Source organism: Blennius ocellaris, assembly GCF_963422515.1.
Source record: "Blennius ocellaris genome assembly, chromosome: 17".
In the NCBI taxonomy this organism is placed as follows: Eukaryota; Metazoa; Chordata; class Actinopteri; order Blenniiformes; family Blenniidae; genus Blennius; species Blennius ocellaris.
Genome location: NC_137666.1, coordinates 12,374,125 through 12,394,923, shown reverse-complemented (window position 1 = coordinate 12,394,923; position 20,799 = coordinate 12,374,125). Strand labels below are relative to the sequence as shown.

The 20,799-nt window shown below is 41.5% G+C and overlaps 1 protein-coding gene across 2 annotated transcripts in view; it reads left to right on the top strand.

Moving 5' to 3' along the window:
* The window catches only part of cdin1 (CDAN1 interacting nuclease 1), a 55,796-nt gene that overhangs the window by 27,150 nt on the left and 7,847 nt on the right, over positions 1-20,799 (top strand). Inside the window, exons 10-12 of one of the 2 annotated variants that reach the window (XM_080512302.1) lie at positions 636-701; positions 890-995; positions 12,006-12,059. In XM_080512302.1, the coding sequence (XP_080368428.1) occupies positions 636-701; positions 890-995; positions 12,006-12,051 (218 nt within the window). In that variant the 3' untranslated portion in view covers positions 12,052-12,059. Of the gene's footprint in view, positions 1-635; positions 702-889; positions 996-12,005; positions 12,060-20,799 lie in introns of those variants that run through there. The other variant, XM_080512301.1, reaches the window with a different exon arrangement.

Below are 20,799 nucleotides of genomic sequence, written 5' to 3'. Positions count from 1 at the left end.
GGCCCCTCCGCAGCCTTACTGACCTCTCTGGGCTCTCTTTCTTCATCCTTGGCTGCTGCTACCTCCTCACCACCACTGACACCGCCACCCTCCATCTCTCCTCAATTCCTTTCCATGCCCCATTAGTTGAGCTTGGCTGGAGACAAAGAGGTAGGCCCTTGGAACTGAATGACCTGGTCATCCTGAGATTTAATGGAGAAATCAGGTGTTGTAGGGATAATGGCTGAAGCACGCCAGGAGTCAAGGACAATGGCTGCAGCCCGTGCAGGCAGGGGTCAGGCTTACAGAGGCTATAATGCCAACCTTGTCCTCCCGCTGTATATTTTATAAAGCATTGTCAAGCTGTGAACTGGGGAGCAGCTCTGTAACTGGGTTTTACAGGTTTTTGTGCAATGACAGCGAATACGTGGCAGATGTAGTTAATGGTTTTCTGGCACTGGTGGTCCACGACTGATATTTCTTCTGCTCTGCTAACACTGAGGGGTTTGTTATCGGTATCTCTGAATGAGGTTAGGTCAGCAGCCAGCGAAGGATGTTGATCCTGCTTTATTATGTAACGGAATTTTTTGGGTGAATACATTTAAACAAAGCATAATGTAGCCATGATATATAATTTTGCACTTTATCTCCTGCAGATGAAAACCAACTGAGAACAATGGGCTACGACAAAACACCTGATATCATCTTGGAGGTTCCAATTGGTCAGTATTGAAATATTTAATAGCATTTCAGTAAAAATATTCCTCAACTCCTTTTCCACAAAAAGGGATTATTCTGTTTGTCATTGTGTTGCATTGAGACCAGGCCTTTGGAATGTTGTGGGTTTCTGCTTTTGTTGCCTGCTTGACTTTTGTTTTCATTTCTCCAATAATGAATTTATTTGGAAAAGCTGTGGAGGGTCACATCGTACACTGGATTGAGAGCAAAGCCTCTTTTGGAGATGATCACAGCCATCGCACCTACCTCAATGAGCAATTCTGGAGCTACTGGAATAGGTGAGCTTGATATTTGTATTTAGCTTTAATTTACCACATCCAAATCATCCAATAAATCTAGCAATTTCTCGTTTTTCAGTTTGCATATCCTTTACAACTTCTCCTTTTTGTGGACCACAAACCACCATGGGCTTTTGTCAGTATCATAAAAGCAACACATATCTCTGTCCAACAACACTCACCACTTCCTCCCTTGCGTGGGCCACTTTAACCACAGCCTTCTGCCCAGTACATCTGTACATTGCACCGCTTCCACATCCACCCCCGTTACTGGAGCTTTTTCCTGCCAGCACGGTCTGCATGTGAGGCTGATTGCACACATTGTCTTGAAAGAGAAACTCGGAAATGTTTGAGTATTGCATTGCATCTGTTGACATAAGGACCTTTAAGCAAAAGCAATCTATTGAGGTCTGTCCATTGTGCTGCAGAAGTGTATGTCTTTGTGTGTCCATGTGCAAACATTTGTGAATATACTCTGCACATAAAAGATTTCAACATACAAACTTCCATACATGCTTCACTGACTTAAGTCATCTGAGAACTTTTTGTGATCCACACACTGTTGAGAAGTGGGCGACGCACACAGTCTCCACAACTCTGCTTCCCATGGCACTGGATCCAAGTACTCGCTCTGGTCCTTGAAGCTTTGTCCAAAAAGGTGGTGTTTTGGTTTGCATTGAAGTCACGTATCTTTGTTCCAGACTTTAATCCGGTGCCTGTGAATGGCCACATTTTAATTTGATTTAAGGATGATTTAAGTTCTAAGATTTACTGCATATTTTTATTCATACAACCTCAGTGATTGATCTGGTGCTTGTGAAACATAGAACCTATGGTTCCTGCAGTGACCACTAATTACACTCAGTTTTAAAAGTTGATGTTTCATTTAAAGCAGGAGCGTTTTGGACATTTCACCATATTTTTTCCCCAGCAGGTTTCATTACAAGTACCTATATGTTGAGATTGTAGTGATTTTTGGTAGAAATGGTTTGGTTTTTGCAAAAAAAAAAAAAAAATAGGCATTTTTATGACGTGTACTCTGTGCCACGACAAATAAAAACCTCAAAGTTTAAAAGGAAAGGAAACATAGTAATGCAGACAATCACTCAGTACACATTCACATTTATAACCCATTGATAGTCACCTTCATACTTCACAAGCCTTCAGTTTGTGTGAGGGAATGGGACAACTTGAAGAAAACCATCCCAGACACAGAGAGACCACAGAACAGAAAACCTTGGGCCAGAATTCAACTCATTGACTAAACTACAGCAACATCATCATGCTGCCTATCTTTGTTGTTGTTTCTAATTTTATAGGTCACATAAGAGGTTTCACATTCACTAACCAAAGAACAAACATTCAAGGAAGGTGACTCACTCTGCATCATTGTGCCAATATGTAGTTCACAGTCATTGGTGTTTTCATCTCCATTTGATTTCATTTGAAAAATGGTAATAATGCAGGAAAAACTCGCCTCGACTTCCTCAGATGTCCTCATTAGATGCACAGGAGACAACAGCTTTCTAATGACAAGTACAAGATCATGTTTAATACTCAATACAAAACAATATTATCTCTGCTTACGTATTTCTTTGTTTGTGTTTTTAGTGTTCAGGCTCGACAATAGCAATCATTTCTCTTTCATTTTCAGCTTTGTTCTTTATGATGGTGGCTTACAGTAAATCCAAATGTAGGAATCCGTGCAGCTTGATTGGACAGTTGGGGTTAGCCCGAGCTTTACATATTTGCCTGTGGGTGTCTTTCATTTATATTCACTGGGGCGGTCACGTCCAAGTGTGTTAAGGAACTGACAAAGTTGATCCCATCATGTCAGCAAGCGGCCGAATCAGATAAACACTGTCAAAGAAAGAGAGGAAAAAATGTCAGTCCCTTCAGACGCTACCTTTTCTTGCACCCTTGTAAATTTTAATTGACATTTACCGCTGACATTTCACAATGTGCCTCATCTGTTATTGTTCGGCCTTATGTATTGTCATCTGAGGTGTGTGCGTGTTTGTGTGCTCGTAATCATTGTGACCACAAATCATCAGGCTTTGTAGTCACAAAACCATGAGCCAATAGAAAATCAGGTGACAACAGAGAGATGGGATGACATCATTCCCCCTTTCACTTCTCATTAGTAGGTTTTAGTTTATGAACTGGAGCCTGAAGGCCTGGTGTTTGGGCTCTTTGTCCATTCCTTCATTCCTCAAAGTCAGATTTCAGTGCGTAAGTCTAAACTCTTAGGTTTTCTTTTTGACTGCCCTTGGAATAGCACACCAGTGTTTGTAATTACTTCATTGCCCCTGATTGACATTTGCAGTGATTTGCTTATTTTTCATGAATTCCCTCTTTGCTTTAACTGAGCTGCTTCACCCAGTGCTTGTGTTAATTGTTCTTTGTTTGCCCTCGAGCACTGCAGAGTGGGGACATGTTTTTGTAGACGGGAAGAAGAAAAAAAAAAAACATAACTAATTTTCCCTCCAAAGCCCTCACCAACTGCATTTATCATCCAAACAATAGTCTTGCCAACACACTAACCCCATAATGAACCCCTCTTCAGTGGAGTGAGGGGTAATGACGCTTCACCTACAATACTCCCAAGAAAAAAAGAGAAAGGATTGTGGGGGAAAATGTTGAGAAAAACGGTCCTCTCTCAAATCAGGCGCCGTGTTCAGGCCCAGTGCCTGGATGAAATGGTGAAGCAGCAGCTATTGGTGTCTTCCAGCCATCAATCTTAGCTGGTGGCGTTCCAGAGCCAGCGAGCCCTCTGCTCTGACGGATGTTCAGATAATTGAGTGATCCATCTCACCCAACTATCAGAGTTGCATAAAAATTATTCACCTGCTGGTGAATATTAAACACATAATGAGCCTCTTGTGTGTTTTAGGAGAAGTGGGTAAGGTTAAACACAGCATGTAATGAAATATGGACTCTTGTGTGGTTCCACCTTAACTGCCCCTTCTTGATTATGGCGCGCTTAAATCAATTATGGTTGGCAGAGTTCCTTCTTTAACTCCACGAGCAGCAGTTAAGGATCCCTTCTTCTATTTGTCTGTCTAGCTGATCACATATTTAATTCTGACTGCCAGCAGATAATAATGATTTGCTTTTATGTAGAATTGGACGTTTGGGGATTATTAAGAGCTATTTTGACAATTTTCCAGCCAGTTAATTTTTCTTACTCGAGATGAAGGTATCAGGGCTGGCGATGGTGTAAAACGGTATATGGGCTGCAGTCTCAAACACTTTACAGGGTTGGTCACCTTCACCATTCGCCACTGATGGCATCTGCTCAACCATTGTTGCGAGCAGTGTGGAGTTCAATGTCTTTGCTCAAAGACACTTCAACTTAAGAATGAGGTTTGAACTACCAAACTTGTTGTTGGAAGAAAAACAATGGCTCTAAAAAATGAGCCACAGCTGCTGTCTAGTGTTTTCCATTGAGCCCCACAACAAGAATATCCCAGATGTAAGTCCAGGCTTGGGGGCCTCTGTGTGGAGTTTGCATGCTCAAGCTGTTGAGCTTCCTCCCACTTTTCTAAAACATTTGAAATCAGTTGGTGCCTTCTGTCCATATGCTGCATTAATTTCTTCTGTATTTCGGCCTGTCCTACCACCAGTAATGATGAGGACCGTATTAAGATTAGAAGAGCTTGAAAATCTCAATTTTGTAAGAATATCCTCCTACAATTACGCCAATTGTTATTCATCATTTTTTTCATAGTTGTAATTGATTTCCTTCTTCTTTCTCTCGTAAAGCGGTAGTTGGCCGATTCAGACCAGCGCCTTCTGCTGGATTGAATGCCAAATATTCATTCCATTGTAACAGATGCATGAAAGTGTAAAGGCGGTGTCATTTCCATCATTTGAAGCACACATCTGCTTTCATGCGTACGTAGAGCATAAGTGAGCCTTTAAGTCAGGAGTGTCAAACATTAAGGCCTGTGGGCAGAAAGCAACCCGCAAGAGGCTCCAATCCGGCCGCCAAACCACAGAGCCAATTGTGAACATTTCAAAGATAACAGATGTTTTAAGAGCAGCGGACACAACCCTGAGACCCGAGCTTAGACGTTGGTGGTGCCGGTAGGAAATCTTGCAACCTCATTGCTCAGAAATCAGCATTATTCTCAAAGCCATGCTGTCAAATTGAGTTTGTAAAACACGCATAATGCAACAGCTATTGGAGAAGTTTTTGGGATATTTCACTATTTTTCACCAGAAGGCTTCGTTGAAATTGGCTTTATATGGAGATTGTAATAATTCTCAGTAATAACTGTTTGGTGTTGTGAATATTTTTGACATTTTCATCATGTCATCACCACGACAAATAAAAACCTTGCAGTTTAAATGTATATATAATACCTCATGATGGAATTGGGCTGAATGTGGCCCCAGAAATAAATTGTGTTTGACACTCCTGCTTTAAATTGTCCAAAGGTGTGTGAATGTGTGTCCGATGTTTACCTTGTGAGGGCCCAGTGTCCTGTCCAAGGTGTGTCCTGCCTTCACCCATCGTCAGCTGGAATCAGTTTCAGCAATTTCGTGACCCTCAGTTGGATGTGGAAGATGAATGGCCCCGTCTGTTTTTATTGTGTGTATCTGCTCTATGCCAGACAAGACGAAAGAGAAGTGTGGATGTTTGATGGATAGATAAATAAGCTGATATTTAGATCACTGATAGGTATTTTTGTCATGACAGTATGTGTCATGGGTTGAACAAAAAAAAAAAAATACTAACATCAAAATCAGTCAAAACATTAACACTACTCCCTTTCTTATCAAAGCACAATTGCAATATGTGACAAAAGCTGCTTTAACAGTTCCTCTTGATATAACGCTTGTCTCCTCATTGTTGCTTCACTACATCTTTTCTATGACAGAGTCCACTCATTATTAATCAGTCAGATTATAGGCGGTGTGGGGGGGGGGGGGGGGGGGCATGGTTTCCCTGCTTATAGCATTTTATACAAGGAAAAATTGAAACACGTCAACCGAAAATAATTAAAATGTTTTGTGCAAAAGATTAAGAATATAAATCTAGAATAGTCATAATTTTCCACTTTGCTGTTCTTAATTTCCCCTCCCCCGTTTCCACCCTTCCACGCCCAACATAACCAGGCGGCCTGTGTGAAAATGAGCATGAACGCCACCTCGTCCCCTCCCAAAGTAAATCAGCTGCGCAATTCGTACACTGCGGATGTGTCAAAGTTGAAAATGTTAGCACTCTTAATGGAGGCTTGAAAAGGTTAGATCTGATAAAAAGCTGTCAGCCGTCCGCAAGAAATGATTTATAGCAAAATAATGGGACAGTATGCCTCATTTCTCCCCCATATGAAATGGGGGTTAGGACTTTTGGGTTTGCCATTATACATCATCTGGCTTGACCACTCTGAAATTTGTTGGGACTTGAATGCACCAACATGCATTATGTCGTACAGGGCTTCTTTGTTCCTTCAATTTCCAAAACCACACCCTGCAATGGAGCTCATTTATGTTTACTCATAATTTCCTCCTTAAACATCTGCTTTTTTCCCAAAGCACATATCGATTTATATTCCGATTTGCCCTTGCTTCTCCTTTGCCGGACTTATTTAATGTAAATAATGGACACGATGCAATGATTAATCTGGAAGTCTTGATTTTGAAGACTCACTCCAGACTATTCCCACAGCATCGCTAATGCTGCCTGACACATTGGCTAATAAATAGACAGAAGCAAGATTTATGTGATGTTTTATATTAGTTGACACAGCTGCAATTAGACATCCTGAGTTCTTTGTGAACTTTTTCCAATTATATCTGGAACTGTGTGCTGTAGGTTTATAAATGGAATTGCGTGGTAATTCTGTTATAGTCTTAAGAACGTCAATCCCTTCGCGACATCAAATTAATTTTTTTAATGGACGTGTCCATCATTTTTGTTGAACTTCTCAAAGCTGTGACGACAGGAATTCATAATTACAAGGGTGTAACAATACACTGTGTTGTACGCAGCGCTTATTGAAATGATCAGATTATACTTTTCAGCTTTTAAAGGTCTTACCACTTTCTTCTTGGCTGCTTTAGATATGTTTGTTTCCACTTGAGTGACTGCTTACATACGAATAGATGTATTTGCTCATACGTGTGCGTTCCTACATATTTAAAGAAAAAAAATGTTTTAACAAACTGTCAGTTTTTATGGGCTCTTTTTTTTTTTTTTTTTTTAAATCATCGCAAAGAGTATTAAAGCCTCAGCAGCAAGGGCATCATGGAACCAGAGTAGATAGGGGATGTCACCTGAGAGATGGCGCCCACAGGCTGCGGCTGCTGCTGATACAATGAGGCTGGACATTACCGGGCCATCCCTGAGGAAAGGTACCAACACTTTCAGGGTGACAGTATGACACCTCCAAGACCTGCGCCCGACCATACTTTACCTCAGGTTCCTGTCAGATATGCACAACAAAGGAAGGGTGGATGTATTTATTTTTTTATGTCCTTTTTAAAAAGTGATTTAAATGATTGTAGTCAGCCTAAACATGGTAACATCTAAATAACACCTCTCTGTACTAATTAAGCATATTTAATTGTTGTTTATATACACTTGATCTCAAAGCAGATTTGCAGTTGTAGTATTATTTTCCCTGTTATTTGGTGGTTGTTTTGTTTTTTTTTTAATAAAAGCACAGTGTTCCTGCTAACACATACTTGCCTCTGACATAGCCTTTCTCCTATTTATAGTTATGGTTGCCCCATGCAGTGCAGGAACGTGGCCTCTTTTATTGTTTCCTTTGTTATGACATCCTCTTGTAGAATATTCCACAGCTAGAAAAATAGCTCCCCACAATGGTGGTTCCTTTAGGGCTTTGCAAGTGTTTGTTTTAGGGCACATCAGCAAGCAGAAGTGCGATGCCGCGGCTGCCCCCCCTCTCTCCACCCCACCCCAAAGCACAAGCAACTTGGAATATTAATGGTAAATGACAAGCCAGCTTTGATGCTTCAAGGATTTCATGCTTTTAAGGATGCACATTTGTGTGCATTGTTTAAGGCGTCTGGGGTGTAATCCGCACTCAGGTCTGCGGCAGCCTCAGGATTTAGCTGCGGTTAAGCCTCCATGTCTCCTATTTATTTTAGTAGGGTTGTATGTGTGCATTATCCAAATTTGTCATTTGCCATTGAGTGTGAGAGCGGCTTTGACATGGATGCTGTGTGTATAAACGAGGAGCGGGACAGAAAGCGGCACCCCAGCGATACATACCCCTCCTCCTGTCTTCCTGCTTGCCTGTGACACCGCGAGATGGAGAGGAAAGCCTCAAGTAAAATGAGGTGCAAGCATGTCTACTCCATAAATTCCTGTTTTGCTATGGAACTTTTTAAAGATGAACGTACATTTTTTTGTCAGCCTTCACGATGTATGTCATCAGACTTACAGAGACGCACTTTTTTCCTCCCTCATTTTCTCAGTCTTGCCGCCTTTTTCACCTCCTTTTTTTTTTTTTTTCCCCCTACATTGACCTTCTGGGTTTCATTCCAGGAAGAAGTCGGCAGCATTTATCAAAAGCAAAGAGAGAAGTAGGCAAGGAATAGAAGGGCCTTTTGTAAAAGTCAATCTCACAGGAGAATTTAAATGGCTACCTGACCTCCAGAGAAGCTTTCGGGTCTCCATTACCCTCTGTGTGACGTTAAACCTGAAGTAATATTTTCTTGATACCTAAGACATGGAGATTGTGCATACTTCTGATGCTTCACACAGAGGCCTGCATTCTCACTGCTGCCCAATATCTTTACATTTTTTGATATGTATTAAGAAAAAAGGCAATTATGAGATGAAATTTTGCAGTTTATGCCCTCTAGTGCACATAATCATTCTTCACAAACTTGCATTTAAGCTCAGTAGACGGAGATATAGAGCAAAATACCAATTATATAATTTGAGGATCTTTGGGTGCTGGCAGCCCGAAGTATTTAATTTCATGCACCTTCACAGCTGCTTGAAAACTATCTTGCTGCTGTCCAACTGAAGGTGAAGGAGGCCAGGATTCATCAGATGATTCCTTCGATGCTCTTCCAACGCATTCGACCATGATCCCTCTTACTTATTGTAAGTTAGGGGATGAAAGAAATCCCAGCAATGAAACCATTCCCAAAGGTAATGGTTCTGAGTTGTGAAAGAAAATCCCAATCGTGAGACACATCCAAGTTTAAATCGTGCATTTTTAAGGCTCCTCTGCTTTAAATCAGCAGAGTCTCTATGCCACATATTAATGGTTCAGTTTAATTCATCTCGGCTGTAATTTCTGTTACTGCGCGCCTCGGCGTATCTGCAGGCACAAAACCAGTAAACACTCTCTTCTATTTCTATTTCAGACCCAAAATAAATATAATATTTTTACCAAATGACAAGCAGGGAAACAATGCTTCATATTTCTGCCTTTGTGTTTAAAGAGCAGCTCTGTGTGTACCAGATAATGTGCTGGTACTCGTGGTCTGCGTAGGCCCATCAGTCACTGTGTGGAGCTGGTCGCTTGTGATAAGTGGTTCCTTATAGATAACCTAGACAGTGGGCTTCTTTTTATAGGCTCGCTGTCCCCCACATAACCTTGTTTTTTGTTCGGTTCTTCTATTCACCTGCGTTTATTTCCCTTTTTTTGCCTCTGATTTTAGCTCCCTGTTTGGTTTTCTCCCGTTTTAGACGCTTTGCTTTGCAGCTGCAGTTATTTCTCACAGTCATAAATTAATTTTCATGTAATCAGCGGTAATGTGGGACTGACATAGCAGAAATGTAGTCCCATATATTCAGCCGATAAACAATGCATTGAGTGCATGTGCGTACACAGATGTCAGTGGTACAATATGGATTATGTTTCAGAATGACTTCTGTGTTTATTTAAATGAATCTAAAAAGCTTTGTATGATTTATGCCTATAGAAAAACTATTTTATTGTAATACAAATTTGGAGAAAGAATTATTCCAAAACAATATAACAAATGCATACGTTGATGCAGAATGTCAAATATCTTGCAAACAAACAGAAATATTTATTAAAATAAAGATGAAATTACACCAAAACCATTTGAATTGGCAGTGAATGGTCTAACGCAGAATTGTCAAACATGAGGCTTGTGGGCTAAAAGTAGTTTGTGAGAAGCTATAGTCTGTTCCACCAAAGCAACAAGCAGAACATTTCAATGAAACATTGTTCAATTTCTTGTTTTACAAAAAAAAAATGCAGCAGTTATAGAAGGTTTTATATTTGACATCTCATTCTATTTTGCAACGAAAGGCATCATTAACTTTGGCTTTATGTTGTGATTTTGAAAATTATCAGTTGTAATTGTTTGGTTTCTGTGGAAATAAACACATTTTCATCACAGATACTCTGCGCCACGACAAATAAGATCTTTAAAGCCTAAATTTCAAGGTTATTATGACACTTATTTTACCGGTCTGACACACTAGGGTTGAAATGTGGCCGTTTGTTGCCCCTGAACTAAAACCTCTGAACCCCTGGTCTAAACCCTCATTGTGTAGCATGTCTGTATTTTTATTTTTTTTCTATAGGCTCTTCTCTCTTAAAAAAATCTCCTAAAATATTTTTAATGATTCAGTCTGTATTTTTTGGTTTGGACACACCTATGTCTGATTAAAATTAAGAGATAAATAAGTAATTCAATTTCGATAACAGGTGAAATTGTGTTCATTTTCTCCAAACTGTGCTTTAATGTCTGTATTAATTTGCCTAACTGCATTGCTGGCAGAAACACTGAAACAGATATAAGGACATCAGAGTCTTTTCTCTCTCGCCTGGCATTTGTTAAGCTTCGTCAGAACCTTCTTCCCCCATTTTCGGTTCCCAGGCAGCCCTCTCGCTCTCCCGTCTCTGGTTTGAGTTTCACGTCTCTCGGCGGTCTGATTGCCTGATAGCTTAAACATCTCTGCTGGCCTAGCCTTCAATGGGAGTGTGTAATCAGAGACACATGAGGAGCCCGTGTCCATGTGCTGACCTTCTGATTTTGCTCATCAATTCTGGGGGTTAATGTACAAGATCTATCAGAGCAACAGATTTGTCTCCACAAACTCTGTCAGGTCTATAAACGATTCAAAGAAAAAGTGCATCTGGTCGCCGTGTCCCATTAAAACAGCCTCGGATTACACATGGACTCACAAAATGACTGCTAATAACGCCGGTGTAGACTGTGGTGAAACTAACTTTGTGACACCATCTGAAGGAGTTAGGAAAGTAGTTACCATGATCCAAATTCCAACCGATTATTACTTCGTCATCAGCAGAAATTTGAAATATGTAGCCCTGAGCCCTGCTCCTTCAGAAAGATGTACGATAACGGAGGCGCACATTTTCTGAATAAGTGAAATATAAACTCTTTGTTGAGTAGGAGGCCTTGGCTTGCCCCCTTTGGATCGGCTGCCACAGAGATGTCAGAAAAATCTATTTCTCATTTTGAGTGATATCTCTATCAGCTGGCAAGTTCGCACCATGAATCCCCCCCCCCCCCTACCCCCTTCCATGTTAAACCCGGAGTCTGTCTCTTCAATGACGGCTGTGTGTTTAAAATGACCACTCTTATTTTTTGTAAAGAGTGTCCGCGTGTCATGGAGGTTACTAGCGAGCGGACAGAATAGAGCTGTCTGGTGAAAGGCCTCTGATAGAAAGTGCCACTTCCATTTGAGCACAGCTGCAGCTCAGCCCAGGCCGGCTCACTGTCCGGCCCGACACTTCACATCCTCTTTCTGTGCAACTGGAACGGATGTGAAAACTATTAACGTCAGACGGAGTTTTGGGCTGACCGTCTCTGATCCCCGTCGCCATTTCCATCGCTTGTCTTCAACAAGTTTTTGTCAGGACTGAAGACTGGCTTTTTGTTTATTTAGGGTTTCCCAACTTTTCCAGCGAAACAAAATTGACACAAAGTTGTTATTGCAGCATAGCCTCGTGAAACAATATTGCACACATACACTGTCGTGCACCATTAAATCGCTGCTTTTCTGTGCTTTTCTGTAAGGTTTCCATCGGACAGATCGCTGTGCTACGAGCTGCACCTCGTCTAATTTGGCGATGAAGGGATTTAACAGTTTGAGGAACTGTATCCTCGGAGCTGCTGACAGTCGTCGCCCCTCGAGCCCGCCACTCGAGAAAAGACTACTGGTTTTGTTTAAAGTATTCACTGTGGTTTGAATTAGAAAAGGGGATAAATGCTCTGAATAATGATCAGAAAACATTTAGTTTCAGCTGCCCGGGTGAAACCAAACACAGTCGAGTGAAACTTTGAACTGCTCCGTCTTTCTTTTTCTTTTTCTTTTTTTTTCCCCCCCTCTCCCGGCAGTTTTGTTTTCAAATTGTAGGACTGAGTTCATGGGAAACTTACTCTGAGGTTACCTGCACCCCTGCAAAGTGATGGAAAAAAAGGGATTACGTCTGCAAGAATGTTTTTGCAGTTAGTTGAAATATTACTAACCTTGTCAAATGTCATTTTGAATGAGAAAGCAAACATATTTTAATCAGAGTTTTAAAGGCCGGGCTTCTCAAACTGTGGCTCTGAGAGAAAGGGGTCAGCTAATTGCAACGTTTGATGTCATGTTTGGTCTCTCTCTCCCCTTTTTGATGCGACTGCCTGGAAGCATGTTCACTCTCTTTGCAGGCACGCACACACACACATACACACACTTTATCACACACAGTCAAATGAAAAACTACTAAAAAGGTCTGAGAAGTTCTCATTGCGGTAATCTTCAAAAAGTCTTTGCTTCGACTTCCTGTCAGCCCTTTTTTCAACTCCAGCCTCCGACCTCTCCCTGTGTGCATCACTGAAAGTTTTGGCTCCACCACAGAGACCTGACATCGCTGAAAATTCGAGATCTCGCTCATAATTTTGTGAATGAATGGCTGCGTGCATGCTAGCGTAATAAGAATAAGATATATCAGTGCTTAGTTTCTCCACGTCCTGCTTGAAAAATAGTCCCCGCTTGCACCGCAGATATGTGGAAAGCTCTCCCACCGTCGTATAACAGGTTAATCTTCCAAACTCGTGGTCTCAAATCTCTTTGGTTCTCGTAATTACTGTTTAACAGCAGCAGAAAACGGGGAGGGATATACATTGTAAATTATGTTTGACAAGGTAGGGTTAGTGGTTTTGTCGTAGCTTGTCTTTAGTTATTACTCATACTTCCTCCTGCCGTAGATAAGGTCTGTTGGTGAACATACCAAGGTGAGTGCTGGCGCAGGGCCCTTATCGCCAGCATTGATTTAGGGCAAGAACCCAGTGACAGAGGTCATTGTGCAGTAAAGCCATCCATCATTCACGTTTGATTTCGGCTCAGGCCAGTCTCCAACTTGTCTGCACTCAGGCTGGCAGTTCACATGAAGTTGAGGCCACAGGCTAGCAGACCGTTGGGAACTGTGACGTAGACGAGGTATTGAGGCGACACATTCAGCATCACAGGGTGACTTGTGTTCTACGAGGATTTTAGGAGCATTTGTTCATCCTTTTTTTGCACGCAATCCACATCGTGGTATCTGTTAGCATAATAATGAAAAATCTAATACTTCCATTAACATAATAGTTTTGGGCAATACTGGCTTGTCAATAGTTTATAATATTACACTATAATGATATCATGATAATTGAATACAATATCAAATTTGTGGCTGGTTATTGGCTTTGGTGAGTGGCATAATTTTTTTTTTTTATGTCCTCTTGATACACATCTGCTTTAATATTATACATCTGAAAATTTAAATACACGCTGAGTATCACAAATGTATAACAGGAAAAAAATGACGAGAAAATATAGAGTAACTTAACCAAAAGTTTAATGAAAAGAGATTTTTTTTTTTTTTAAAGAAGAAATATTGTAACTGCAGCCAGTAATGTAATGATACAGAAATAGGACTCCATGTCTTGAAATATCATATATTTGCAGTTTCATGCAGTTTGTTTTATTAACAGTCGGTACAGTGGATGGCATAGTTTTTCATAGTAATTGAGGATGCACCATTTGATTTAGTCACTTTCAATTATGGTTTTGTTTTTTGGGGGGGGATTGTTGTCTTTATATTTAAAATTGTACAAATTATCGCATTATTGGTAGTTTTCACATTATTTGCGATTACTCCTTTGTCCAATTCAGGGTCATAGGGAGCTTAAGTATTACTCTGTATAACTAAATCACAGGTAGAAAACATACAGCCCCATCAATCTGGGGATTTTCTCCCTGTGAGGTAACAGTGCTAACCGCTACACCACTATGCCGCTACAACTGTTTGTTATATTTATAGTATGTACAGAAAAATGTAGCCTTGGGTTTTTGGGGGAGTTTTTTTCCCCCCCACTATTCGTTGTTGCTTATTTACTGTACATTTTTTCTGTTTTCTTAGTATGTGTTCAAAACAGTTAAATGTTCCCCTTTTTAAAATTGAAGGTAACTCGCAGCCGGCGGTAAATACATTTACGATCATAAACAAAGGAGATGAGTGTTTTCCCCCCTTGGAGTAAAGTTTTTTTTTCCCCATCTGTCTGAAGATGGGTATTTAGTGGTGTTAATGTTGTTCATGGCCTTCCAGGCGAGGCTTGTAACTTTTGGCTTAAATCTTCTATTTATTCTGGCATCGGGTTGAGCGGCTCATACCTTGAAAAATGCTCTGAGTCACATTATTGATTTGTCATGAACATTATTTATCACACTCTCTCTGAAAGTTCTATTTAAAAAAAAAAAAAAAGTTGGAAAGCCAACGTGGATTCTCCTGGAGCTCTTGCATGTAAATGGTTATAAACTGGCTGTGCTGAATCCTAATTGGAAAGGCACTCCCGCAGAATCCAAAGGTCTCTTTAGTTATGCTGAAATAGCTCGCGAGGACGCCCGTGCTGCTCACTGCAACCCTCCAGAAGATGACTTAAGGAGCTAATTACACTTCAGTCCGTAATCAAACCCATGTCAGGTTGTCTGAGAACCTGGATTTGTATGGTGGATTTTAGTTAAATACAGGAGCAGCTTAAACATTTTATGGTTCTCTACTCAAATTAAAGTTTCTTCCCCCCCCCCTTCTGCAATCCCCTCTAAAATATGTCATATCCCATTACACAAATTTGGTTATGGTAAATTAGTGAAGAGATTGCTTACACTATGAATATGTTGACTTTTTTTTGTGCTGTATGAAGACGGTTTGCTTGCTGGGAGTTGGGGGGGAGGGTTGGTGGGTTTAACTCTAGAAAGTTGTCTTGAATCTGCTTCCCTCGGAAGATGATGTGTTTTTGCAATTCAAATATTTGCTCATTCTCCTCTCCATTGCAAGGCTCCCTTTGAAGCGGAAGAGTTCTATCAGGACCAATGACAGTGTGAGTATGCAGCGTGACAGCGCAAGAGGCAGTGCTGGACTATTTCTAACTGCATATTTAAAAAGGAAGGAAATCCAGAATCAAAAATGTATGCAAATGACGGCATGTTTTGCATGCTGATATTTTTATGATTTGGGGTTTGCATATTCAGGTGGTGTTGAGTACGTGCCTTGCTTTAGCAACATTAATCAGAATTACTTCTTGTCTCCACCACATCCTTGATCTCCTTCTAAACAAACATTTCTGGGGGTGGATGGCCTGCAATTTGGTAGATTTACTTTTAATGAAAGCTTTCCTTAATGTTTTTTTTTTTTTTTTTTTTTTTGGGTGGGGGGGTGTTTTAAGTGGAAACACATATGAAAAGACCTAAGCTTTATATAAACCTGTGTTGCCTCGAAATGCTCACTACTTTCCTCCCAAGATGATTTTTCTCTTGCACATTATGCACAACGACGACTCCCTTTACATTTGCAGCTATATGTATTCTTGTGTTATGTGAAGAAGCTTCTTTACACTTGAGAGGAAAATTCTATTAGGGCTTTTTGAAAACATCGGTGTAGCTCTTTATGCTGTGAGCTGCATGTCAGGACAAAGCCTTCAAAATAGGCCTGAGGCCTGTCTATGCTTTTTTTTTTTTTTTTTTTTCTAAAAGGTATAGGAAATACAGTATAAAATAATTAATTGAATTGTCATCTGTATGAACCGTTCTTGCTCTCTGCACCCTATAATTCCAGCCTCTTTCCCCCCTTCCCCTCACCACATTTTCCCTTCTTTTTTTTTCTAAACAGCAATTAATCTCATTTTTAGTCCAATTTCCAGCCCTCTGCTAGTGTCAGAGCGAGTCCCCTGTTTTGTTCCTATTTGGCTTGGTTCCTCTGCATAGTCATTAAGGGCCCAATTAATGTCACCCTTTAGCTGAAGAGTGCTCATTTTTATTGGGGAGCTGACAGTCACCGCCATGAGTGCCGCAGTGTAATATGCATTAATTGCCCCGTAACACTGGTAATTACCAGTTCTTCAAGCCTCTCAGTAAACTGTCATGCCCAGACACGACTGCTTTGAAATAGATTACTCATTAGGGGGACCTGCCCTGTTTTCCAATGGGGGCTCGCTGGGTTGGCATAAAGACGAAAAAAATCTGGTGCTTGAACAAATAGTTGCCAAAAGCAATTTCCTATTACAACTTCCCGGTGACGGCTTTTCTCTTCCTTTCCTCTCTTTTTTTTTTCTCTCTCTCTCGGATGGTTTTGTAGCCGTCACTTGAGGTGAGGATCAGAAGTAGATTCAGAGGTCCATCACGGATCTTGTTGATAGCAGTGAGTTTGTCTTTGTGTTCTTGTCCCAGGTTGACTCCTCAAATGAAAATGAGCCTCGGGATTTCACCATTCAGAATATTGCCTCGGTTTTAACTTGTTTTCTTCTGTTTTGATTATATTTTGGACATATTTTTCCCCCCTCAGCCCTGAATGCCCAGAGACGAGTACAGCATTGAAAGTGTCAGTGTTTGTGCTTGATGTGGGGCATTTCAAGGCCCCTGTACATAAGATCAAGGCAGTGTTGATGTGAAGTTCTTGTTCAAATATTGATGCTAACTTTCTCGGCTCTCGTGTTTGCAAACTGTGGAACCTCTGTTTTAAACATTCCCTTGTACCCCACAGTTCCTGAAACATGCTCGGCATCCAGAGGAGAAACAAAACGGATAGTCGATGCAAATAGATGAATTAAAGAACCGGTTAGCGGACAAAAAAACAAAAAAAACTGAGGATGTAGTGCGGGTGTCACCTTTGCTTAGTGATAAGATATCATACAGCTGAGACCAAATCAAACAACGTTAGCTATCACACATTCTCAGCACAGAAAGGTGTTGGCCTGTTTAGTCACACTCGAAATAATATTTAGATTTCTCCACAGCTTGGTAAACGCTCTTGAGTGTGCACTGGGCCGATTCTTCTAGTGCCTTTTCTCGGTTTTTTTTCCAAAAGCGCTTTTGTGTCATTACCTATTTACCATAGAAAGGAAAAGAATAGAATGTGAATACCAGGGAAAAGCCTCTCACACACACACATACACAGATTGGAAACGCACACATCGGGTGGGCACACACACACACACACACACAGCTTCACAAAGGTGCTGCTTTTGTTTTATCTCCCTTATAGCACCTGCTTCAGGCAATCTGCTCCCACTCGTCTCAAATGAATTTTGTCACGGCCTTTCAGATTCTCAGCCAGCGATGTGCTAATGAAAGGAGATAGTACAATTTGAAGTGACCAGGTAGCAGCCAGCAGTGCACAGCTGAGAGCCCGGTTTGGGGACACACCCCTCCCTGAAACCAAAAAACAAGTCAACCGTCCACTGATATACCCATTACCCTTCTCATTAATACCCTGCAGACCATGGTGTGTGTGTGTGAGCGCGTGCGTTTTCCTGTGCGCTTGTGCGTGCGTTTATCTGTTTGTGTTGGTGGAACACTTATCGAATTGTTTATGACAGGCCTAATTGGGCTAATTGAAGACATTAAGATTACCTGTCAGCTGTGTGTATCCAGACTCCTGTCTGTCTGACAACTTCTGACAAGTGAGGGACCCCGTAGCATCCGTCATGATAGAGCATTCCCAGGCCGTAATGGGGACAATAGGGGCCACTCTAATTTGATGTGGACAGCCTTAGCTGTGAGTATCAGCCTTCCCGTGTGTGTCTCTGTGTGTGTGTGTGTGTGTGTGTTCCGTTGTGTCTGTTAAGTATAAGTGAGAGTTGGCCAGGCTAATGGAGTCCCCCTTGGCAATGTGACAAAGCGATGAGGCGCTCTGAGAGAAGAGTGAAAGGGGTCTTCAAGTGTTTATGGACATGAGAGGGAAGGTGCTCCGGGTGACGGGCTGCCCAGGCTGAGTGACAAGAGAGGAGCACTGACATCTGTGTGTGTATGTGTGCTTATGAATAATCGCCAATACTGTATTGTCTTGAATTGTGAGACTTTTATACACTGCAAAAAGGCCAAAATGTACCTCGAAGTTCCACTTTGGACCAGTAAGCTCTTTCCTCATAACTTGCAAAACACATTCATTAAAAAAAAAAAAAAAGAATTAAAAATCACAGTTTGTCTTTCACTCATGATGTATTCCTAAATTTAACTACAACTTAGATTGATTTTTTGTGTGTGTTTTTTTTTTAAGGTTAGCACAGCACAGTCCTATCTTCTTCAGCTTAAGGAATGTGCCTGTGCATATCTGTATCCACTCGCCCTCCCTCCTTTCTCCTCTTCTCCTGTGTGGGCATTATGTGCGGCTTTGCAGTGTCATCGCTATGACAGATCAACGCTGTCAGCCCAGGAGATCCTTCTGTTTGTTTGTTCTACTCCAAAAGGGGTTAAACTGTCAAGTTGACAACTCGCGAGACCCTTAGACTCTGCCCTGCCGCCTCTCCCCTTCTCTCTCACTCTTCATCGCTCCCTCCCTCTCATCCACCTTCATCCCCAAACGAGTGAAAATCAATACCAGATTGCCTGAGGACCACTGTTTGGTGTGGGCCTGACCCCTAGATGTCCCCGACTCTGCTTCTTTCATTACATGTAGCCCAGTATTTAACTTCCATCCTGATCCCTCGCCTAATTAGTTTCGATAAGCTCTGGGTCCCTCTCTCTCTCTCTCTCTCTCTCTCCCTCCCTCCCTCTTTCTCTATCTCTCTATCTCTCTCTCAACTTCTCCATTACACATGCATTGACACACAAACACCACGGGACCCCCGGACATTTTGCTTGCTTGGCCTTTGAAGGGATACTCGGGGCTGGGAGTAATAAAAACACAAATCCCTGCACGTGTACAGAAGCCGGGATTATTACTTTGTTTGCTTAGTAGATTTTTTAAAACTACAATAAAATTAGATTTGCACAACAGACCATGGGCAGAATCATTGGGGATATCCTGTGTTGTCCAAAACTAATGGTGCTCTGTGGTGGGCCTGTTAGCATGACTCCACCCTTACTTTCGGATGTCACACAAGGCAGCTTTGTCAACATGCGATTCTGTTTAGTTGTACAGTCACAGACAATATATTCATCGATATTATTTGACGTAAGATGCGAGTTGACTTTTTTTTTTAGACGAGCCAATACCAAACCCAACCTAAATAAGTGAATGAAACACAGATAACTGATAGGTTCCAGTGATTTTCCTGCGGGAGGTATGTGTATTTATGTGTACTTACGTACCACCCAGATGTCCAGGTGCCGCCCCTGCGCCGGCTGGCCTGTCGAACACTGACAAGCCCCAACGACATGTCGGCCCCCCCTGCTTTTCTCCCCCCCGGGGGCTAAAATTACCCTCAGGAATGTAAACAGACTGCCGAGTAAGCACACAGATTTCTGTGGCCCTTCGCCTGCGTCCGTCTCCAGACCCCCCCCCCCCAAAAAAAACTGGGACAGTTCCATTTTGGACACAGAGGCCAAGGTTGATGGCGATGATACCTTAACCTGGCACTGGCAGCTTAGCCACAGCCGCAGTTTTCATTCAAGTAATAGGAGTAATACCAGTGATGATAATCATACCGCAGGACTGCTAATGTCCGATGTAGCAGCTGAAAAAGATTTTTTTTTTTTTTTAAATGACTCCTCATACATCCTTTCCTCGTTTCACTTCAGCGGACAGATAGACATTCACACCAATTCATTAGGTGTGTGGGGTAGCTGTAAGCTATGGAGTCTGGGTGAAGAAGTTCACTGGGCCGGGCGCTGACATGTTGATTTAGTGGTGGTAACACGACTGCACTTCCAAAGGTGCTGACTTGGACGAAAGCCAGGCCCCTATTTTTTTTTTTTTTTTTTTTTTTTTTCCCCTCTCAGGGAGACATTAGAGACCACACTCTAATTTTGGGGCAGGCTTGTGCTCATGGATGCAGGGGCCAGGAGGCCTACACAACACACATCCACACCTGCCTTTCCATGAATTTTAATTCAGCCTGAATCATGAAGCATGAGGCTGATGTGATACTGCATAATGTCACATTTTCAGAATTGAATAAGGAGCTTTAAGAATTCATGTTTAATGTGAGCTAACTTTATAACAGGTTTGATCAAGTTTGGGGAAGATGATCATTGTTGTGCATGCAATCATCATTTCATGTGTCTTGTAAAATGAGTTGCAGCTATAAATGCGACGAGCTTATGTGAATATTACTTGGTGCAGTTGCTTTGTGTACGTGTGGGTATTTATTGGTTTATTTCAATGGCGAATGTGGAAGATAAACAACCAAGTGCAAGACGTATCCGATGACCTCACAAATGAATACAATATCCCTACATATGTATATAAAAACATAACACTGTTGCAGTGTTGGGCGCATTAGATGTGCAGGCGCCCGGTCAGGCTGACACTGCCCTAGGAAGGGCAGATAGGGTTACAGTGCAAACTGTTGTTGATTAAGGCCGTGCCTGTAGTGGGAGATCATCCTAAATTGAAGACACATTAGC